This window comes from Bos mutus, chromosome 8, assembly GCF_027580195.1.
Source record: "Bos mutus isolate GX-2022 chromosome 8, NWIPB_WYAK_1.1, whole genome shotgun sequence".
NCBI lineage: Eukaryota > Metazoa > Chordata > Mammalia > Artiodactyla > Bovidae > Bos > Bos mutus.
This window is the reverse complement of record NC_091624.1, coordinates 68,054,418-68,079,066: the sequence shown is the minus strand read 5'-3', so window position 1 is coordinate 68,079,066 and position 24,649 is coordinate 68,054,418. Positions and strand designations below refer to the sequence as shown.

The 24,649-nt window shown below is 40.1% G+C and overlaps 1 protein-coding gene across 4 annotated transcripts in view; it reads right to left on the bottom strand.

Annotated features, from left to right (window-relative positions):
* The window catches only part of DOCK8 (dedicator of cytokinesis 8), a 233,270-nt gene that overhangs the window by 126,073 nt on the left and 82,548 nt on the right, over positions 1-24,649 (bottom strand). For all 4 annotated transcript variants that reach the window (XM_070375802.1, XM_070375805.1, XM_070375803.1 and 1 more), the window contains 5 exons: positions 17,475-17,598; positions 13,065-13,277; positions 8,950-9,035; positions 3,746-3,812; positions 904-1,053 (listed from right to left, as the gene is read on the bottom strand). In XM_070375802.1, the coding sequence (XP_070231903.1) occupies positions 904-1,053; positions 3,746-3,812; positions 8,950-9,035; positions 13,065-13,277; positions 17,475-17,598 (640 nt within the window). The remainder of the gene's footprint in view (positions 1-903; positions 1,054-3,745; positions 3,813-8,949; positions 9,036-13,064; positions 13,278-17,474; positions 17,599-24,649) is intronic.

The window sequence follows — 24,649 nt, the reverse complement described above, 5'->3', positions numbered from 1 at the left end:
TGACTTCAATATCACCTGAACTTTTTGGAATCTGTATGCTACTCCCATGTGATCAAGGAGGAATCAATGAGATTATGTACACAAAACACTATGCTAACTAGACAATGTCCCAAACCTAGAATTCTGGGTGTACATGAAATCAAAACATCTGAACTTTGTTTAATTTGAGGGTAAAGAGTCAATGAGACTAATTATTTGGCTTAAGGCAGGTAAAATACTCAATGTGTGCCATTAACTTCTAACCAGCCATTTGGAGTGTAGACAAAGTCTCTGGCCTTCTTACAGTGGTAAAGAGCACAACCTAGAATGAAAGGTCCTTCCACTTAGCACTGCCTACAATGGTGATAAAAACAGGAAGAGTGAAGCTTGGAAACTAAAACCCACATCTCAAACTGTCAGAGCCTAGATATTTGCAGGCATTTAACTCTGGGTCTTTACAAAATCATGAACATGATTAGGAGACTCTGTCCAAGATTTTCTCCACAGCAGCCTCCCAGAGCTGGATAGCCGAGGGGGCTTTCCTTGTTAGGAGGAAGGGTGCTCATCCATACCAGGCTTTATTCTGTAGTCACATCTACTCATTGAGGGAGGTGTTATTATCCCAATTTAACAGATGGGGAAACTAAGTCTCAGAAAGGTTAGGTAATTGCCCAAAGTCATATAGGTGCTAAGTAGCAAAGCCAGGACTGAAACCTAGGACTGTATGACTTCAAAATTCAGAGTCATTCCAGCATCCGACACAATTTGCTTGAAAAGGAAAAGGAGGACAGTTGAGAGGGAAACAAAGTGAATCTCACAGAGGACATGTAATACTTTCTGACACCTCTTTCACCCTAAACAGGCACTGGGACTAATGCAACAATGAGAACATCAGAATGTGCAAATCAGACTGTATCGAACCACCTTGGCTACTAGGTAGATGTCCGAGGATGGGTAGGTGACTGAGAACACCGCAGATCTTGCTTGACTGGATGAGGCAACAGAGGGCGTGTGAGCACGCAGAAATCCTTTAAACTGGTCAGAGTTCAGGTCACAGTGAAAATTTTCTGAGATCTGTAAACGAGCGGCAAAATGAAAAAATGAGTTACAGTTGTTCTCATGGTCTAAACATATTTAAAAAAAAAAAAAAGAGTGAAGAAGCCCCACCAAATTTCACGAGAAGTAAGTGTAATCATAGACATGGTTTATGATCAGTGGTTGCTGGAAAATCTGATACATATTTTGTCATAGTCTCTAGGTATTTTTGAGTCATTTGAGAGATGTTCTTTGAAACATTTAAATTTTTATTATCCCACCAATATCTCCTGAATACAGTGATGTGCCAGGTACTGCACTGAAGAAAATCAGGGCATTACTTGGGCTCCCAATTAGCTTACACTCAAGAAGGAGGGAAAAGGCAAATATGTACTAACTACAGTGACCACACTGTAGGAGAGAAGGAAATGGCAACCCACTCCAGTGTTCTTGCCTGGAGAATCCCAGGGATGGGGGAGCCTGGTGGGCTCTTGTCTATGGGGTCGCACAGAGTCGCACACTACTGAGGCGACTTAGCAGCAGCAGCAGCACAGTGACCACACTCAGAGGAAAAAGCATTGTGTAAATTCCTGAGGGTGAGAGGTCATATCCAGTGGGGCAGATGGGGAATGCTTTCCAAGGGGGAGGTGAGTGAGATGGATAGGCCTTGGAAGAAGATTCCACCAGGCAGAGCTGGAGGGTGACAGGTACCAGGAAGAGAGCACAGCACAGATGTCTCAGCAGCTGGAAAATCTGCAGTGACTTTAGTTAATACTGAGAAATCCAGCTTCACTCTGCCTAGGCTCTCGAGGGAAAGAAAGCAGGTGAGAGCCATACTGAAGAAAACCAGGTATGGAAGGTGAAGAGTTTGTTTTTAATGTTTCAGGTAGTGAGGATCCATTAAAGATTTTGAGCAAGAGTGTGACATGATGAGAGCTCCATGGATGGCACACTCATGTTGGACGAGCGGTCCAAATAGTACAGTGTTACTTAAGAACCCTCGCAGAATTGGTTTTCCCTTCACCACTAATAGATTTACAGCCAAGAAGAGGCTCCCAGGCAGAGACTGCATTTACCAGCTCCCTTGCAGTTAGGAGTAAGCATATGTGTGTGTTTGTATATGTGTGTGTGTGTGTGTGTGTGTGTGTGTGTGTGTGCATGCACTCACTTGTGTCTGACTGTATGTGACCCCATGGACTGTAACCCATCAGGTTCCTCTGTCCATGAGATTTCCCAGGCAAGAATACTAGAGCAGGTTGTCATTTCCTACTCCAGGGGATCTTCTTGACCGAGGGATCAAACCCACGTCTCTTGTATCTCCTGCACTGGCAGGTGGATTCTTTACCACTGCGCCTCCTGGGAAGCCTGTAACTAGATTCTCTCCAATCTAGATACAGAACTGTGAGCAGGAGCAGTGATGGGTCAAACTTCCAGGCTTCAACTCTACCCACCTCCACCCTCTGCTATCTTTCCCCCTTTTCTGGGAGCTGCAGTGGCAGTGACAAGAATGATTTGCGAGAACACATACCAAAGATGCCAGCTTGGGTTCCTGAATGACTGAGTGGAGCAAACCACTGTTGACCCTGTGCCCCTGCCCCTACCCTGGACTGTTAGTTATTTCTTTGGCAGCTTTGGGTCTTAGATGCAGTACGCTGGATCTTTGTTGCATCAAGCGAGATCTTCCCTCGTGATGCACAGGGGCGGGCTTAGTTGCTCTGGGGCAAGTGAGACTTTAGTTCTCCAACCGGGAATCAAACCTGAGTCCCCTGCACTGCAAGGTGGATTCTTAACTACTGCACCACTAGGAAAATCCCTGGATTGTTAAGAAACAAACAACAGAAAGTTCTCCTTCCTTAAGCCACAAGTTCTCCATATGTGGCCTCCTGACCAACAGCTTCAGCATCACCTGGGGACCTGTTAGAAATGCAAGTTCTCAGGCCCCACTAGATTTACTGCATCAGAAACTCTGGCATTGGGCCCAGCAACTGTTTTAACAAGCCCTCCAGGGGATTCTGATGCCTGTACAAATTTGAGAACTACAGTTTTAAACCACTGAATATGTGTGTGTGTGTCTGTGGTGGGTTCTCCTGTTTTAGCAGTTAACCTATCCTGACTAATACAAATCTTCATAATTATTAATATTTACTTAAAAATACACAACACACTTCTTAAATACTGAGTGGTTATAGTATTTGAGCAAGGGGGCAGAAGTGTCTCCCCTGGTTTTGCTATTTCTGTCCTTCTTTAGGAGTTACAAAATGACTAAACATTAAAACACTCATGGAAAAGTCTTTTCAATTAAAAGCATGTTATACTTGGTGAGGACTCTACCCAATGGCAAATTTAGACTTTTATTGCACCAGATGCCTTCCATTCACAATAAAATGCAAAAACTCCCAAACTCAGGAAACATTACATGCACTGAGCTTGTTATAGCCGTGTATAAATTGCTTTGCTTTATGTGTAACCCCATATGTCACTATATCAGTTCTCTGATTCAGCCAGGCTATCAACTTTTCCTTCAAGATTCTTCAAGGAACATAAACGACAAACATTTCCAGGTCACGTCTTTAAAAACTGCAAAGGCAATAGAACTGGACATATCAAAGGTCATTTGCTTTCAAATCTAATGTGTTTTTACTGCATAGAAATGATATTTAAAGAAATGAACCCAAAGATTCCATGAACAATATACGATGCCCTCAGGGCTGAGTTATTTTTGTTTACTTACCTTTTTCCTTTCTTTAACATCATAGAGGGCAATGCTGGCAAACAGGGGCTCAATTTCTATCTCAAACCTGTCAGAGAAAGAGAGAAAAGTCTATATGGATTTAACTTTGATAATTTTGAGATTTTTGAAAATGCCAAGATACATAATCTGGTTAAAAATGTAAGTAGTTTCCAGAAGTATTTGGGTAGCTCCACGCATATGAGAATCATATGAGAATATTAATAGAGCAATATGAGAGGTTCATAGAAAATTCCTAATCATTTGAGATCATGAAAGTGCTTGCTGGTGGCCCTGCAACAGAGAGCATGTGGAACAGATTCTCCATCTGATCCCACATGGCACTTCTTACTGTTGTAGCTGCTGGGTTTTCAGAGGATTGAGTGTGTCTTAGCTAAAGGTCTTGTTTACAGTTTACATTTTACTGCCAGAATAGGTAGCTCTTATTATTCAGTTTTAAGGGCTACGGCTTTCAGCTCGTACAAAAAGAAAAGTTAAGTTGCTTTTCTTTAGATTTATAGTGGGACCTGCCAGAAGGAAATAAGGTTACGATGTGTGTGAATGTCTGGTCCTTCCATTGCCAGGGGAGCTTCTGAACTGAGGTGGAGACAGGGAGCTGAGCACAGCTGATCAACACTGAGGTGTGAGGGTCCAATGAGAGCTAGAACGAGCAGCTCTCATACTGGCCCTAATGGCCAATGCCCCCAGAAATGGTGGGCTGAAGACAAGAGAAGGCAACCCCAAGCACAACCCTGCTTGCTATAGGATGCACATGGAACAGACATGCACTTTCTAAATGTTTCAGGTTAACATACAGGGCTTCCCTGCTGGCTCAGACGGTAAATTGTCTACCTGCAATGCAGAAAACCCGGGTCTGATCCCTAGGTCGGGAAGATCCCCTAGAGAAGGAAATGTCAATCCACTCCAGTACTCTTGCCTAGAAAATCCAATGGATGGAGGAACCTGGTGGGCTACAGTCCATGGGTCACACAGAGTCGGACACAACTGAGCAACTTTACTTCACTAACAACCTATGATGCTGCCAGCTAAGAGCCCTAGTAGTCAGGCCCTGGACCACCACCACTGCAGAAGTCACGCAAATTAGGTCAAATTCTGTTTTCAAATGTATGTGAGAGAATGGATTTATCACAGCTTTGTCTAAAAAGAGAATTTTTTACAGAATATGTGGACAAAGGTAACCAGACAAAAGAGTTGGTCAAATGACACCTTGGAAGTGAGACAGTGGGCACGATAGAAGAGCCACAGACACTGAGTCAGAGAGACCTGGACTCTCTCCCCTCTCCCAGTCTGGCTAATTTTGGAATCTTCATTGGGTTACTGACTTTCCCCAGTTTCACTTACTTGTAAAATGAGGAAAGGATACTTATTCTTCCCATTTCCTAGGATTGTTGTAAGGACTGTGAAAGACAGTATGTGTGAACATACTTTATAAACAATGTCAAGGAACATCGTTATTCACAGTAGCCAAAAGGTGGAACCAAACTCAGGTGTCCATCAAAGATGAGTGAATTAATAGAATATGGTATGTGCATACAACAGAACATTATTCAGTCTTAAAAAGAAAGGAAATTCTGACACATCCTACCATATGGACAAATGTTGAAGAAACTGTGTAAGTGAGATATACCAGTCACTAAAGGCCAAACACTGTATAATTCCACTCCCATAAGGGAATGGTGGAAGAGAGAAATGGGAGTTATTGTTTAGTGGGTATAAAATTCCAGTTTGGGTAAGTGACAAGAATTATGGAGATGGATGGTGGCAATAGCTGTACAACAATGTGAATGTATTTACTGCCACTGAAATACTAGTGAAAAATGGATATGACAGCAAATTTTATGTTATCTGTATTTTACCACAAATAAAATTTAACATTATCATTTAATATTTTTTTTACTACATATCATTAACATAATTTTTACTATTCATATTTAAACATTCCAGGTTTACCTATAAGAACTTGCTTTCGTTTGTCCAGTTTATTTAAAGTAGTGAAAGATACATCTCCCCTCTTGCAGGTATATGTTGGTACGAATACAATTTAAGACACTGGAGCAGGTCAAAGACTGAGAAAACACTACAGTTCTCTTTAATTTCTGCTTTGGCAGTTTGGGGAAAATATCATTATAAACTACACTTCACAAATTTCGTCAGGAGAAATCCAAGTGACATGATTACTTTTTTAACAATAGTCTTAGTGGCCATGTCTTCCCATCTGTGAGAAGAGCTGCCATTTACTTAGAGAAAACACCTAGGAGGCCGAGTATCAAGCATCAGAGGATAGAATTCCTCCAATCCCAAAGAGCAGAGTTACTGCAGCCAACAGTGGCCTGATGCACTTCCTGTGGGAGTGGGTGAGAGACTCAGACAATAGGGTGGATTTCCTGAATGATGAATGCAGAGGGGGATGGAAGAGCCACTTCCACTTAGTCCTCCTGCTGAAGGGCTAAGAGTTTTCCCCAGCTGGGTCAGATCCCAGGGACCAGCGTTTGCCCTTATGTACCCACTGCTCAACACAAAGCTGGCTTATTGGCTGCTCATCTCTGTACAAGACAAAAAGTCCTAACTCCCCCACCAACTGGTAGCATTGACTCTAGGAGAGTGCTACAACACCAAGAGAGCCCCACAACTGTGTAAGCAGTCATGCTGGCTTGTGTTCTGAGGAGAGGAATTGGGGAGGCTCCACATTAGAATCGGAAATTTACAGCACGTAGGAACTTTGGGATGATCTGGTCTAACTACTTTACTTATAAGAACTCAAAATTCCAGAGAAGTCCCCAGGCTGAAATACAGTCTTGAATCCAAAATCCAAGTGCCCTAACGGCAAACCAAGTGCTGCCTAAGAGATTCATGAATTGACTTCAACAGATGGATGACTTTCCTAATAGGGTATGAAAAATTTTTATGCCTACATAGTTTTGCCTAGGTAGAGCATCATGGAAAAAGCAAGAGAGTTTCAGAAAAACATCTACTTCTGCTTTATTGACTCTGCCAAAGCCTTTGACTGTGTGGATCACAACAAACAGTGGAAAATTCTTCAAGAGATGGGAATACCAGACCATCTGACCTGCCTCCTGAGAAATCTGTATGCAGGTCAAGAAGCAACAGTTAGAACTGGCCTTGGAACAACAGACTGGTTCCAAATAGGAAAAGGAGTACGTCAAAGCTGTATATTGTCACACTGCTTATTTAACTTATATGCAGAGTACATCAGGAGAAATGCTGGGCTGGATGAAGCACAAGCTGGAATCAAGACTGCTGGGAAAAATATCAATAACCTCAGATATGCAGATGACACCACCCTTATGGCAGAAAGAGAAGAAGAAATAAAGAGCCTCTAGATGAAAATGAAAGAAAAGAGTGAAAAAGGTGGCTTTACTCAACATTCAGAAAACTAAGATCATGACATCTGGTCCCATTGTTTCATGTCAAATGATGGGGAAACAATGGAAACAGTGAGAGACTTTATATTTTTGGACTCCAAAATCACTGCAGATGGTGACTGCAGCCATGAAATTAAAAGATGCTTGCTCCTTGAAAGAAAAGCTATGACCAACCTAGACAGCATATTAAAAATCAAAGACATTACTTTGTCAACAAAGGTCTGTCTAGTTAAAGCCATGGTTTTTCCAGTAGTCATGTACAGATGAGAGACTTGGACTATAAAGAAAGCTGAGTGCCAGAGAATTGAGGCTTTTGAACTGTGGTGTTGGAAAAGACTCTTGAGAGTCCCTTGGACTGCAAGGAGATCCAACCAGTCCATCCTAAAGGAAATCATTCCTGAATATTCATTGGAAGGATTGATGCTGAAGCTGAAACTCCAATACTTTGGCCACCTGATGCGAAGAACTGACTCATTTGAAAAGACCATAATGCTGGGAAAGATTGAAGGCAGGAGGAGAAGGGGATGACAGGATGAGATGGTTGGATGGCAACACCGACGCTATGGACGTGAGTTTGGATAAGCTCAAGGAGTTGGCAATGGATAGGGAAGCCTGGAGTGCTGTAATCCATGGGGTCGCAAAGAGTCAGACACGACAGAGCAATGGACTGAACTGAACTGAACTGAGAGCAGTTACAACTCAATATTTTCAAAAGTGCCTATCATCTGAAAAAGTGGAAGAACTAATTCTCTAAAGCAATCGTCTATAAAGAGGAAAGAGAGGCATGCCGGCACTCCAGGGTTAGGCAAGACAATCCACTGGAACTCAGGAAGAAATACTATAGTTTATTTTAATTGATTGAGTTCATCCTTCAAAATGTTTCACTTATGCTTGTTTTGTAACACATATAATATTTAATACACAAGTACAAAATTAATACACATATAGAAGATGTGTGACTTTTAAATACAATTAAAAAGCTAAAAAAGAATTGCTTTCAAGCAAACGTGACATATGAGATGAATCCAGACTTCAGACATGTGCTGTTTGAAATATGTGTTACCGAAGAAGGAAATGAGAAAATATTTAACAAACCAGGAAATCATGCAGAAAAATCTGGATTTCTAGTTTCTCTTTAAAAAAAAAATCAGACAACTGATCAAAATGGGTCAGTTCATTTGGACGGCAAGAGTTGGCCCAAGCTAGTAGTGAGCACCCCCAGAGGATAGTTTGCTACAGTCCCACTACACTCTAATGTCCTCTGGCACTGAAACTGAGTTTTAGTTGCATTTTTCATTGTGTTTTAATAATGGTATGTTGGGAAATACATATAAATCTCTAAGAATAAAAAGTATCTAACTTGTAGCATTTTCTGATTTCAATATTGTAAATATTTCTACCATTCTACCATGGCTAATTTCAAACTACCAATGTGACTTCACTGAATAAAGAGCTGGGAAGAGAAGCATACACTGAGCTCTCAGAAGTTAGAGTGGACTTCAGCACACCACTGGCTTTTACTGCTATTTTTCTTAACGCAGGACATTTCGCTCAATTAATTACCTAGACATCTAACCTTAGTGTTCGTCTTCCTTTTCATAGTAGAATGACGGTCAAAGGCCTGGCAGGAATATAATCTGGGGCTACCTGATTCTGAACTCTGGTCTTTCTACTACTTCACAGCTGCCCACTATTAAAAGTGTGTTGGGGTCCTCCCCGACTCAAGCTCTGATGAGAAAGACAGTTTGTATCTGAAAGGCAAGACAGATCTCAGTCGAGTAGGTAGTGTTTGCTGATACTTACTTCAGGGTCAGCAACTTAACCAATATTCTGTTTCCCAGATGTTCCTTGGGACATTCTGGTACCGGACGTATTTCCACAGCATCCTCCTATTATTAACCACATTGTAAAAGAAATCAGTAGTGAATTCCCATGAAATCAGTAGTGAATTAATCAGCAGTTAACCAAGGGAAGGGAAGACTGCTATCTACCATGCAAGACAAGCTGCATTTGCTTTATTTCTAATCACAGAATAATACATTAACTTTTATAAGAGTTTATTATCCAACCCCCATGCTTCAAAGTCAGCATTTACAGCAAAGATTTTTCTCCTTTCAGACAACCAAACATTTAAGACAAAGAGACCAAAAGAGGAAGGAAGGAAATGTGAACATAGATAAGGCTTAGTAACATCCACCAGATGGCATTGCAAAATCTTACACCTATTGTTGACTTTTTTTTTTTTTTTTGCTGGCTTTAAGGACACAATCAGAATATTTCTCCTGCTGAGGGCTTTACCAGTAAATATGTGAGTTTCAGACTTGAGATCTGAATCAGAAAATTTCACCTAAAGCTGTAAACCATTAATACTGTAATACAGTGGCTTTCGTGGTTCACAGTTTCCTTAAAGAGATGATAGAGATTTGGGGCTGAATTTATAGGTTCTAAATAGACATGTCCAGCTAGAACTTGATAAAGTTCTAAGAATTGAAAAGCTTAGTAATGACACGTTAAGAGATATGTCTGTCTATTTCACGACATAGGGACTGAAGAGTTAAAGGGAAGTATCAAGTATACGTACAGCTGATTCACTTTGCTATATAGCAAAAACTAATGCAACGTTGTGAAGCACCTATACTCCAAGGAAAATTAATTAAAAATTCAAATGTGAACTATCACAGTATCTTAATTATAGTCATAGATGCAAAGACTGACAGTGCAAGTCATCCTGAGAACTTTAATTCCTGCTCTTGTGGTGGGTACACAAACTCTGATGAATGGTCTGCAGCTCACAAGTGTCCAACAAATAGGTCCATGTCTAATTATATTTTTTAAATTTATTCTTAATTGAAGCATAATTGTTTTACAATGTTGTGTTGGTTTCTGCCTTACGACATGAAGCGGCTATAGTATACACGTGTCCACTCCTTCTGGAACCTCCCTCCCACCCCACCACCCCAACCCTCTAGTTCATCACAGAGCACCAAGTTGAGCTCCCGGTATTACACAGTAACTTCCCACTAGCTCTCTATTGTACATATGGTAATGTATATGTTTCTGTGCTACTCTCTCTCAATTCCTGGGCTATAAATGACATCCCGAATACCCGATAGCAACCAGAAGAATTTTTCTAAATAGCAATACAGTCATCTTCTTATTAAATCTGTGCCCAGTTTGGTGGAATACTCCCAAGTGTAAACTCACCACCACTCTAACTTTCAATTCCCTTTGTGTTAAACAGTTTGGTGGGTGGAACTGCTGAGTTGTTTCAGAGGAGGTGCTGTTCTGATGCCCACACTGAGGTGAAGGCCCTCAGAGCAAGCTGGAACTTTCAGGGTGATCAGGACAGACACATCTGAAAGGTAAGGGGCCCCTTATTGGAAAACAGCCTCACTATAAAAACATTCTGCTTTTGGTGTGGATTCAAAACTTTGGTATACTTTTAAAAGGCTCTTCATTTGGAAAATTGTAAGCATATACAAAAGTAGAGAAAATACTGTAATGGATCATACGCAACCATCATCTAGCTTCAACAATTTTGACTTATGGGCAATTTGGTCTCATCCCTGGGTCAGGAAGGTTCTCCAGTGTTCTTGCCTGGAGAATCCCATGGACAGAGGAGCCTGGTGAGCTACTACAGTCCATGAGGTCTCAAAGAGTTGGACAGGACTGAAACAGCTTAACATAGCACACAGCATGTACTCTCACTTACTACTCCCCCACTCAGTGTTGGATCGCTCAGAACAAGGCCACAGAGATCATATAATTTCATCAGTGAGCACTTCAGTAGAGACCTCTAAAAGATAAGGACTTTTAAAAACATATACTATAATGCTACTATTAATTTTTAAAAATAATTTCCTATTTTAATGAAATATGTAGTCAGCTCCAAACTTCCCCAACTGTCTGTTTTTTTATAGTTAGTTTCTTAATTCAGGTTCCAAACAAGGTCTATATGTTCATATGTTTCCCAAGTCTCCTCTAAACTATGTGAATTTCTTGCACTTTTACAGTTATCTGATATAAAAATGAATTGTCAATGAAGCAGAAGTCATGGACACCTCTTGTTTTCCTCTTCCTGGGAGAAAACAGAGAGATACTTACAGTGAGAAAGAGAGAGGATCACAAGAGAGAAAGGGATAATATGAGAGATGAGGTTCTTCTGTCAGCAGACCCAGTGGAACCTGAGGCCAACTCCACATCTCCCTGCTTGAGATTTCATTACAAGCCAATAAGTCTCCACTTTAAAAAAAAATTAGTTGTTTTTAGTTGGGTTCTATCACTTGCAACCTAGAGGAGTCCTAGTGCAAACTCCCCTATGATCTGGAGAATAGCACACCTCTCTTAGGGACCAGCATATGCCTTTTACAGAATCAGAGTGAATCAGGGAAAGAACTCGCCTCATAGAAGCTTGGTGGTTGAATTCTAGTTTTGCCTCCCCTGTACACTCAGTTGTAATTTGGATATAATAGTTCACCTCTCTTCTAATTTTCTTCACAAGGACATAAAGTAATAATAATATAAAATAATTTCATGAATGTGTTGTCCAAAATAAAATCAGCATTTGTAGTCATTTCATAGTAGGTAAGAAAGTTATCCCTTTTTTCTACAGGACTTTCTTTGGAGAAAGTACAAGTTATAAGAGCAAATGTAATTTTTGTGTGTATAACTTCAGCACATTCAAGGGCCAGTATAGAAGCTGTCAAGTATTTTAGACTTTCCAATTTCCAAATATCCTATACACTAATCACAAAGAATCCTCTCGTTAGTAAAGCAGGCCGCATTAGGATGTCTGCTAGATCATAACTTTTAGTCTCAACTGAGTTTCTGCACCGTTTAGAGACCATAAAACACAATTCCTTCAAAATGGTCTATGATTCATCCTTGTAATCAAGCCTGGATATCCTCCCATTTAATCTAGTGAAAGAGATTTTAATGAGCTGATGTCTCACTGTAAGTCTCCTCCTCACCCCTTAACTGTTTCTTCTCTTCTGGTATTCATTCTGGGTCATTATTACCTATTGGCACCTCCATCAGGGAACTGGGAGGAAGAGGAATGTGAAGGTCGTATCAGTCAGATATAATATTTCTTGACAAATTTGGTAAAAAGTTCTAAATCTATAGGTGGAAACTGAGAGTTACAAGATGTGACTGTTTATGTCATCTTTGGATTTACATTAGGTATAGTCATATATAGATAAACAGTTAAACATAAAACTTGGAGTTAATGTGTTGTGATCCCCTTCTATAATTCAATCTGCCTGCTGAATCATGAACAAGTTATTTAACCTCTCTGATTCTTACTTTGCAATATGAAGGATGGGGATGATAACACTGTCCATATTATTCATATCTAATCTTCCTCATTCAGAAGAGGATTTGAGCCCTTCTGACAATGAAAAATGAGGATTTGAGGCCACTGCAAAAAAAATAAATAGATGATAAAACCAAGGTAGTTGGAAAATATGGATGAGAAAAAAATAAAGCTAAAGCAAACTCAGGACACTAGTAAGTAAGCCACCAGACTTGGTAGGGTGTGTGCTCAGTTGCTAAGTTGTATCTGACTCTTTGCGACCCCAAGGACTGTAGCCCACCAGGTTCCTCTGTCCATTGGATTCTCCAGGCAAGAATATTGGAGTGGACTGCCATGCCCTCCTCCAGGGGATCTTCCTGACTCACAGATCAAACCTGAGCCTCCTGAATTGCAGGTAGATTTTTACCACTGATCCACGAGGGTATGACTGATGAGTAATTTGCTCTGTTGTTACACAGGCTTGCCTTCCTGAAATACACAGCCCAGAAATCACACAATTAAGCATCCCGACATTGCTATACAATAATGACAAGCAATAGTATTTTCCTGGGAGGCTCTCTGTGTCTTCACTGAAATTCTCCAGTGTGGAGACAGTCATACCCACCTCATCCACTGATGGATAAAGGGCAAAGAGCTCGGCCTGCCGATTGGTCCTCCGGGCCTCCTCATTCTGCTTCTCGAAGTCCTCAGCGCTCACTTGTTGTACAAGGTTTTCCAGCCTCGGGTCAGGCTGCAGGCTGCGGAGGTCGAAGTCACAGGCGGTGCTGGGACCTTTCCCAGAGACATCACACAGCACGCTCAGGTGGCGGGGACCTGCCTGTAAGAAAAAGACATGGCTTCATGAGAGAGATCATGGGCTTCAAATGAGAACTAAAGGGTCTGGGATGTCTCAAGATGGCTCCAACGGGGGAACTGCAGAATCAGGCCTCAAGGAGTCTCTGACAAGAATCACATCATAGCTTCCTGGACTGAATATCCTAAATTTAGATGTCTCTCTCCTGCCTGGAAGCAGGTGATTAACTCATCAGATGTAGATACACCCATTCTTGAGGAAAAGTTTGACAATAATTCTGTAGTGCTATTAGTTTGAGGGGGTGTTCTTTTCTGGAGATTGGGAGCCAAGCCTCCTATGAACCATACACATGTCTCGTGCTTAAGCAGAACAGAACTGGAATAAGGTGTTAAAAAAAGTGGGGGGGCGGGGAGAGACTGGACTGGGGAATAAAGAGACTTCATGCTAATCTCAACTCCAGAACTTGGCTTTCAAAACTGGAAAATAAGATGATCTGTGAGGAGCGTTCCAAATTAAACTTTATATAAACTCCAAAGCATGTTTCCAAAGACAGAAATGTGGGCATGGGAACACTTTCCTACAGGACTTTAGTAACAGTTACAGGAATAAGTACCAGAGGGGGAAAAAAAACACTTGCTATTTCAGCAGTATTCACTCAGCTGCAGCATGCTTGAAAAAAATTTCAGTCAAAAAGAGGATGCTTTATTCCATTAGAAATGTCTTGGAAATTGTGAACTGGATGCCCAACTCGAGACCTGGCAAAAAATATAAAACCAAAAGCAATAATATGTTGTAAGAACATAGATAGATCTATTACAAATATCTGTAAAATATATGGTAAAATGTTATTTTCAAAGTACTATTAAATGGACTGTGCAATAACTCTGTAAAACAGTTTTGGTCCTGCACAGCAATGAAGACCTGGTACAGGAAAAAATAAACAAAAACAAAATTATTAAAAAAATTTTTTGGTGATATCTGTCTACCTCATAAAAGTCCTACTCTCCTAGGTCATAAATTTTATGTAAACTGACTGTGTTAACAATCACATTCACACACAATATTAACCAATATTAATATTTAAGTTATTAAAAATTTTGTTCATCTTAGAATTTATAAGATTCTTGGGAAAATTAATTGGGTTACCCAAGACTCTTTAAAAGGATCAACATCTATATCTGTCTCCAGAATTTATTTAAAGGCCACAACTGGACAAGTAAGCAAAGGTGTGAGGACAAGAGTATCTCTGGAACACTGCTTGTAGTAACAAAATAATAAAAACAACCTAAGCATCCCCCCAAAAAAGAAAGTTTTGAGATTAAGAGATTTTGGAACTTTCATACAATAGAATGTTATTCAGCCTTTAAACAAAAAGAAGAACATGCTGTCATTAGAAGAGAAAGATGATCATAGTATATTTCCTTGTTAATAAGAAAAAAAAGTTAAATAATATTATATAATCAAATTTTTATGAAATATATTTGTACTACGGAGTCATATCATATATATATATGTGTGTGTGTATATATATATATATATATATATAAAATTATGTAAATTCAGGCATTTGACTTCACAATTCCACTCAAAAAGGTTCCTAAGAATGACTGAAAGGGGAAGATGCTGCCTGTCTGACCATCTCTCCACGACGAGTATTAGTTTAATACTTAAAAACACACACTTTTGTACAACCTGCCTCTGAAACCCAGCCAATGACTCGGTGTGCTGGAGGAGTGAGGAATGGGTGTGCTGCTCATGCACCTTTTGAAGCCACCCTTTATACTCTGCTCTGTGATGCTGGGTCTGCGTTTAGCAAATCCTGTTTCTGCTTTGCTACTTCCCCCTTTAGGTTCTGCATGGCTGGGGGAGGGAGAAGGGACTGGCTGCTTCCTCTCTGCCTGCAGGTCTCATCTTGGTTGTGGCAGTTGCTTCTAGTTTTCTGTTTCTTCCAGCACTTCCAGAAAAACCCTCATCTTACCTTCCTTGGAGGTACCAGCATCAACTGGGCAATTCTTTCTCCCAGGAGGTCTGAGTCCAGACTCTCAGCCCTTGTGAGGTCTTTCCTCTGATGACACCACTGGCTAGGCTATGCCCCCTCCTCAGGTATTTGAGTGCCAGCTCTGAGGCCTCTCTTCTGAGCTTGCAGGTTCTGATAACTCCAAGCTCCTCCCACTAGACCCATGGTTCTCAAACACAGTCCTGGGACCAGCAGTATCAGCATTTCCTAGGATATGCTCATGAGAAATGCAAATTCTCAAGTCCCCGCTCCGGCTGCGGTGAAACAGAAACCCTGGAGTGTGGCCAGCAATCTGTGTTCAAACAAGCCCTTCAGGGGGATTCCAATGACACTCAGGTTTGAGACTCACTGCCACAGACCCCAGCCCTAGAGAGGTGTGCTGTTTCTTGCAGTTACAATTTCTGTAAGACTTCAATTTTTCTTTTTGGTTCTCTCAGTCCTCAAAAATACGTTCGACTAATTTCCTATGTAAAATTTCTTCAGAGGAAATATCTAGTGTGGTTTCTGTCTGACTGAAACAAGGGAACAATTTAGTTGGTCATCTGCATGATGAAAGCAGAATTCAGTCAAAATTACCAATGAAAACCCCCTGAAATTTCCCATAGAGGATGGCATAAAGATATTCCACGTTTCAGTAAGCCCATCAGATTCAGCTCTAGAATTGATGCCTGATTTCGCTGCAGAGATAAGTAGTCAGCCTGGCTGTAGTTTGAAATAGGTATTATCTAAAACCTCTAGTCATATTCAGCATGGTGAGATGCTTGTGTTATGAGGGCACCTGAAAGCTGAAAACTGGTTTAGAAGTCCTGTGCAAACTTGGACACATTTCTTTCCTCTATGCTTTATTTTTTTTAACCTATAAAATGGACAGACTGGACCAGAGCACTGGCTTTTAAAATCTTTTGTAAATTGTGGTAAGTATACATGTAATATAAAAATTTCATCATTTTTTTAGTGTACAGCTCAGTAATGTTAAGTGCATTTATATCGTTGTGCAACCAGTCTCCAGAACTCTTCGTTTTGTAAAACAGAAACTCTATACCCATTAAATAAAAACTCCTTATTCCTACCTCTCCACAGCCTCTGGCAACTACCATTTTAACTTTATACATCTATGAATCTGATTAGTCCAGGTACCTCATATAAATGGAATCATACAGTATTGATTCTTTTGTAACTGGCTTATTTCACTTAGTGTAACGTCTTCAAAGTTCATCCATGTCACAGAATATGTGTCAGAACTTCCCCCCTTTTTAAGGCTGAATAACTACTCCACTGTGACTTCCCAAGTGCTGCTAGGGGTAAAGAACTTGCCTGCCAATGCAGGAGACCTAAGTAATGGGGGTTCAATCCCTGGATCAGGAAGATCTCCTGGAGGAGGGCATGGCACCCACTCCACTGCCTGTTCTTGCCTGGAAAATCCCATGGACAGAGGAGCCTGGTGGGCTACGGTCCATAGGGTCACAAAGCGTCGAACATGACTGAAGCCACTTAGCACACACACGCAGTGCTCCATTGTATGGATATGCTGCATTTAGTTGATCTCTTCATTTGTCCATGGACACTTAGTTGTTTCCACCTTTTGGCTACTGTGAATAATGCTGCTATGAAAACAGGTGTATAGAGTACTGACTTTTAAATTGTAACTACTTTGTAATGGTAATAATAATAATAACCGCATTCACTGGACACACAGTGTGAGCTGGCACTGTCTTAAATGCTTCACACATATTAACTCATTTAATACTCAAACAACTTCACCAGTTGTGTACTTTTATCATCCTCGTTTTCCAGGGGAAGAAATTGAAGACCAGAGAGTTGAGTTATCCTGTCTGAGGTTAGAGTAGGTATGTGGTAGAATCACAGAGAGCCAGGCAGTCTGCCCCAGGGTGGAGCTTTCAATCACACTGCAGGCTGCCTGAGGCGTGGGGGCACCCCTGAGTACCTGCCAGAATCATTACAGGGATGGGCCCAAATCCCCCCCCTCAAGTTAGAGCCCCTCCACTTTTATCTACTTTTATTTGAACACCAATTTATATAGCTACAAACAAGCGTGAAAAAAATATCACTGACTAAATGGTAGAGCTCCTTCTATTCTAATATTCTATGAGTCTAGCCTTTTTATTAGTTTTTAAAAAAATCAACAGCATGCCATGGCAGAACAGTCCAGTAACCTGGCAACCGTGTTTGTTGATAGGAAATACCTGAGCGCTGGGTTCACTGCACTCCAAGGTTTCTGACTCAAACGTCTGTTTCTGAAGCGTCTTGTGAAAATCTTTTCGGGATCCAGTCTTTTTAAAGCTGCAAACCTCTGAGCTTCCTTGGTTTCTTTCATTGTTGTTATTAAATAAGAGACAGAAGGAGGGAGAGGGAGAGAGAGAGGCAAAATCATTAGTCTAAAAATAAAAGTAATGGCTTAAGTGCAGACCCATCATGCTTCTGAAAGATCTTGCAAAGAGAGGACCAATTGTAATTCTTCTCATCTAATTGTGTACCAGGACTAACACAAGGCTCTGTTGTAAAGAGATACAAACTTGCCTCCTCGCTGGCTCACTATTAAAGACAGGAGTGGCCTGGGAAAATGCCACTTCAGAGGTGTGGTCATTTCAGCTGTGGGGCATTTGGCTCCAAGCTGAAGCTGAACTATGACCCCAGTGGAAGAGGCTGGAATAAATCTAGCAAAGTGCAGAAGCAGGGAATAAAGGTCATTTGAAGATAAAAATAGAGGAAAACATTTAATCTTCAAATCAATGTTCTTAGTAAAGAATAAAAAGGGCAGGACATGGTTAACAAAAATAGAATTAAATGATCTATGTACCGAAAATCTTTGCTACCTCCTCAATTGCTACTCCATGCATGTCATTACAGTTGTTTTAATAAGTGTTGCTAATATTATATGATATAACATATATGGAATGTAAAATATAATACAAATCAATCTATATACAAAACAAAAACAGATTCACAGGCATAGAAAAACATAGTTACTAAAAAGGGGAAAGGGGGAAGGAATAAGTTAGGAGCATGGGGTTAACAAACTATTACATATAAAATAGATAAGCAACAAGGATTTACTGTATAGCACAGGAAATTGTACTTAATATCTTATAATCACCTATAATGAAAAATATTCTGAAACATACATATATAAATAGATATACATATATAACTGAATTATTTTGCTATACACTTGAAGCTAACACACTATTGTAAATCAACTACACTTCAATTTTTTTAAAAATGTGTTGCTATGGAAAGGGTTTAATGTAATGTCTAGCACTGTCATTGGAGTGTCATTGGAGTGTCAAGAAGTTAGACCATTACAAAAAGGGCAACAGATATAAGTTGTCAAATAATAACTATAGAAACCAACATGTGCATTCCCTATTTCTATGACTCAAAGCCTTCTTGGAAAACATGCTGCAAACTCAACCACACAAACATGCACCCGTCTTGTTTGATTTCCCACACTGTTAGAAAACCATTGAGGAAGCTGCTAAAGGGATGTAAAACGAGGTTAGGATTTATTACACAGATCAAACAGAAGACAGACAAAGCAGGAAATGTAAGAGAGCTACTAGCAATAATCCAAATACAGTTTATAACTCTCTGGGAGGGGTGAAATGTTGGGTTATGCACAGGGGCACAGAGCAAGTATTCAATACTAAGCGAAAGGAGTCAGGAAAAAAATAAAAAGATAACTGCGTGATTCCATTTACATGACATTCTGGAAGAGGAAAAGTTATAGAGACAGAAAAGAGATCAGTGGCTGCCAGAGTCTGGGGGTTAAGACAGTGACCGCAAGAGGCCTGGGGCAGTTTAGGGGGGCGGGTACTGGTACTGTTCTGTGTCTTGATTGTAATAGTGGTTAACAACTGTATGCATCTGTCAAAACTCACAGAACTGTAATCTAAAAAGCATGAATTACAAGTACCTCAAAATCAATGGACAGAAATTTAGGATTATGCCTAACATTGATTAGGATACTATTTACACTTAATACTCATTAAACATAAGGTCTGATACTTTGCTATGGTTTATTATATTGCTTTACAGAATGATGGGTTTTGTTGAGCAGGAGTAAATGGATTCAAGTTCTGGCTCCACAGTTTACAAGCTCTATGACCTAGGCTAAATTACTCTATTTTTTTGTGTCTCAATTTTGTTATCAGAATAATAGGAATTAAACTAATACCTATTTCATCAGTTCTATTGCATGCAATAAATACATTCACATGTGTAAAATAGAAAATTTCTTGGCTTATGGCAATAATTCAATAAATATCTGCAACTACTTGATGTTTATTAAATGGTATTAGAGAACATCATTCAATTGTCCCTGTCAACTGACAAAGAATCTAAACTAGACCAATAAATAAGATATTATAAGCAAAGGGAAAAAAGGGTACAACTCAGTGTTGTTGAAGATATCCTTTAACACAATGGTCCATGGTACATTTTACAGGATAGGCACTACAATGCATATATTCATGGAATAAAGATAAGATTTGAAAAAGCTTAAGAATTCTATTTTAGGGCTATTCTAGTTCCAATTCAACCAATCCAAAATATTCCTTTCATTCTGAGGACTTCAGAAAAAGCACTTATATCAGTATGTCAGAGGAATGAACCCAAAATTATCTCATGTTTTAAGGCATCACAGGGAAAAAAACGACTTTTCTCTGGAGGACCATACTTAATGAAGCCACTTAGTTTCTATGGACGTGCCTTTGTTATCCATAACCATATAGTCAAACACTGATTTAGTTGCTCTTTTATTCCTCAATTATCTCCTTGCTGATATTACATTTCTCTGTAATATCTAGGGATAGTCTTTTATGTCCTTGCTATCTATGATAATGGCTTTGAATCCCACTTAGGGGGCAGGGGAGTGGAGTAATGGCCATTTGTGTTCCTTCCCACTCTCATAATGCTATAGGACATTTGCCACTCAGGTTCTATAATTGAGACTTTTAAATCAGACAAATAGTGTGTTCATGAAGGATAGGGGAAACTTCTAGATTTTTAATGTATTAGGGAAAGATGAAATTGCACAGAAGCACAAAATTCATGGTTTCCTTTTGAGAGAAATATATTTTCCTACTTGAAATGTTTGTCTGTGTTACTTAGACTGGAATTATGCCTTTGATAATTTCATTCTACCTTTATACTGTCTATAGCACAAAGTTTACTGTAGCCACTCTAAAAATCATGCTTTTTCTCTTCATGACTTTTGAAAATGATCAATAAATCTAATGAATAGACAGTGCCATGGCTGCATGCTTATCTCATCTTATTCCCATATATTTTGATAATTTTGTATGGATTGCTGTTTACTGCCATCCTTTGGGTCACAGTAAATATTTTAATCATTATTTCCTCTGTAATTTTCTTTAAGGAACTAAAGAGAGAATAACTTAAGAATGTGTTTGGTGTCTTGGTGGAGAGTGGAGCTCTCAAGTAATTAAACTTGTTTACATGCTATTTATTCTTGGTCTATTATCCATAGTGAAACATTTGATGAGTGTTATGAGCAGCATCATAAAAGCCCTTAGACTTTGTCTTTCATCCTGGGTGATTAAGGTAATTCTGAAGGAAGGTCATGCTCAAGGAGAGCTGGGATATCAAGGAATGGGGTATCATCTGTTTTATTACTCCATATTTTACTCCCAGTGAACTGGTAAACAATTATAATTCAAACACATCAGTGCATATAATTCAGTTACTCCCAAAACACCATAAAAATGTCTCCCTGATCAATAATTGCTTATTATGACATGCATTTCTTATGCTGGCTGTCAAGGTGCTTAGCTATTTGCTTTCTGAAAGTATGGAAAGCCACCCAGGCTCATCAGCCTCTACAGTTACAAACAGCAATCCAGCTGTGGAAATCACTGAGCCACTCTTGACCTGTTATGCGCAGATTCCCCATCCCCACAAATCCACTCCCATGAAAGCCCAATCCACAGGCCAGCCCTTGCACCCGCCTTCCCTGACCTGGCCAGAACTAAATGCTTCCTTCTGTGAATTTTCAAAGCATGTTGCTTGTACTTCTCGTACAAGCTTACATCATGCTCTATATCACAGTCTAATTACTTGTCTAAATTTTTACCTCCCCTGCTAAATATGTGCTCTTCCTCACTAGACTATAACTTCACCAAAGACATAGATTCCTTTGAGCTAGGATTCCTGGGTATTCCTCAGGAGGTATTTTCTAAACCTTTGTTGAATGGGAGAACAAATGAAACTCTAACAAGCAAATAGTCATATCATACTCCTCTCACACAAGGGTTTTCAAATCTCTCAGACTCACTGTCATCTTTCTCTATAACAAATATTTAATAATGCCATCTTTATAACTCAACTTTTATTTTTATAAGTCAATAAAAATGTCCCAGCTGTTATTTATTGAGAAATAAAAGAAACATAATGCATAAAACAGCATGTGTGTAAATATGCAAATGCTTGGACATGAGTGCACCAGAGAATATAATGAAATAGCTGTTTGCACCTGTGGCAAGAATTGTTGTCAACAGAACACCTGCAAAACCAATACAGACATGCTGTACGGGTGACTCAAACGCCACCAAGCAGCATTGCTGGCAGTAATGTGATTTTCTAAAACGGGGGGAAACTCTTGTAGAGCTCTAACCAGCATGAAGCTTAATTTCCCCTATGTTTACATGAAAGCTGTTTCCTTGGAAAATTCAGCTCAAAAGTATTTGTAAGAAGGCATGCAGGCTCAGCTCAGATATTTACAGACTGGACTTCCACGGGCCTGAAAGTCCAGAAAGACATGTGATCGTTGTGTTGGATGCTGAATTTGGGACAATCCTTCACTGTGTGTGATGTCCAATGCACTTCAGGGTGTGAAACGCAGTAGTCCACCCCAGTCATTGAGATGATAAAAAACAGAAACCTTAACTACCCTCATTGAGAGCCACTGCTACTAACACATCAGAAAACTGGAATTTCCAATTCCAATTTAAATCATAAGTTTTAGCAACACACCTGGGAAAGGAAATCCACAAAGACTTCCTGGAAGGGGTGAAATGGAACAAGTTTAACCAGGAAAACAGCTGCATGCAGGTGTTTGTTTAGGGGGAGAATTCTAGTGGTGAAATCCTAAAGTGAATGCTTTTCAGAGTTCTACTTTCAGTTTTGGTAAGAAAGTAAATGTCCCATATAGAAATAACATAGTTCAGCAGAAATAGGGATGTTCAGTTCAGTTCAGTTCAGTTGCTCAGTCGTGTCCGACTCTTCACAACCCCATGAATCGCAGCACGCCAGGCCTCCCTGTCCATCACCAACTCCCGGAGTTCACTCAGACTCACGTCCATCAAGTCAGTGATGCCATCCAGCCATCTCATCCTCTGTCATCCCCTTCTCCTCCCACCCCCAATCCCTCCCAGCATCAGAGTCTTTTCCAATGAGTCAACTCTTTGCATGAGGTGGCCAAAGTACTGGAGCTTCAGCTTCAGCATCATTCCCTCCAAAGAAATCCAGGGCTAATCTCCTTCAGAATGGACTGGCTGGATCTCCTTGCAGTCAAAGGGACTCTCAAGAGTCTTCTCCAACACCAAGTTCAAAAGCATCAGTTCTTCGGCACTCAGCCTTCTTCACAGTCCAACTCTCACATCTATACACGACCACAGGAAAAACCATAGCCTTGACTAGACGAACCTTTGTTGGCAAAGTAATGTCTCTGCTTTTGAATATGCTATCTAGGTTGGTCATAACTTTCCTTCCAAGGAGTAAGTGTCTTTTAATTTTATGGCTGCAGTCACCATCTGCAGTGATTTTGGAGCCCAGAAAAATAAAGTCTGACACTGTTTCCCCATCTATTTCCCATGAAGTCATGGGACCGGATGCCGTGATCTTCATTTTCTGAATGTTGAGCTTTAAGCCAACTTTTCACTCTACACTTTCACTTTCATCAAGAGGCTTTTTGGTTCCTCTTCACTTTCTGCCATAAGGGTGGTGTCATCTGCATATCTGACGTTATTGATATTTCTCCCGACAATCTTGATTCCAGCTTGTGTTTCTTCCACTCCAGCATTTCTCATGATGTACTCTGCATATAAGTTAAATAAGCAGGGTGACAATATACATCCTTGACGTACTCCTTTTCCTATTTGGAACCAGTCTGTTGTTCCATGTCCAGTTCTAACTGTTGCTTTCTGACCTGCATACAGATTTCTCAATAGACAGGTCAGGTGGTCTGGTATTCCCATCTCTTGAAGAATTTTCCAGTTTATTGTGATTCACACATCAAAAGCTTTGGCATAGTCAATAAAGCAGAAATAGATGTTTTTCTGGAACTCTCTTGCTTTTTCCATGATCCAGCACATGTTGGCAATTTGATCTTTGGTTCCTCTGCCTTTTCTAAAAGCAACTTGAACATCAGGAAGTTCACGGTTCATGTATTGCTGAAGCCTGGCTTGGAGAATTTTGAGCATTACTTTACTAGCATGTGAGATGAGTGCAATTGTGCGGTAGTTTGAGCATTCTTTGGCATTGCCTTTCTTTGGGATTGGAATGAAAACGGACCTTTTCCAGTCCTGTGGCCACTGCTGAGTGTTACAAATTTGCTGGCATATTGAGTGCAGCACTTTCACAGCATCATCTTTCAGGATTTGAAATAGCTCAACTGCAATTCCATCACCTCCACTAGCTTTAGGAGATTTTAAATTCAACATATCCACAAATTAAGGGTATTTAGAACTATAGTATGTGCACTGGTATTGCATCTAATGGTATTATCATTGATGCTAATACAGCTATCATTTCTTGGACTAGTGATTGTCTTAGAGATTGTCTTAGACTAGTGATTGTCTGTTGAGATTCCTTAGAAACTGATCCTGAGACAAGGACTCAAGTGCACGTGATTTTTGAGAGTGTGCACTTTTGGAAAAGAAAAGCCTATAAGGGAGATGGGGAACTCTTACAGGAGTCAACTAAGGAAGCAGGCTCAGATAAATTCTTGGCATTATACACAGGGTACTCTGGAATGTTCACATTGCAAAGTTGTCCTACTATCCCACTTTGAGGCAAGAAATGGGACTATGATACCCCTTGTACCAGTGCTGTTGTGCCAGTCGGGCACTGCTTATTACCAACCAACCCAAAGTGGGAGGTTAGGGGCTGAGAGGCAGAGTTAATTGCTCAAATGTCTTTGGGCACAACAGCTCCTATATACTCAAAGCAGCTGTGAAATAAATGCACAAGATGGCAAAGGGGACATACTAACGATCTTTATTACAATGCCAGGCACCTAACATATATTAATTTCCTTTAGTTTTGAAACAATTTTGAATTTATAGAAAAATTGAAAATATACTAGAAAAGCCTTTTCCCTCTCCCAATCCATTTGAGAGTA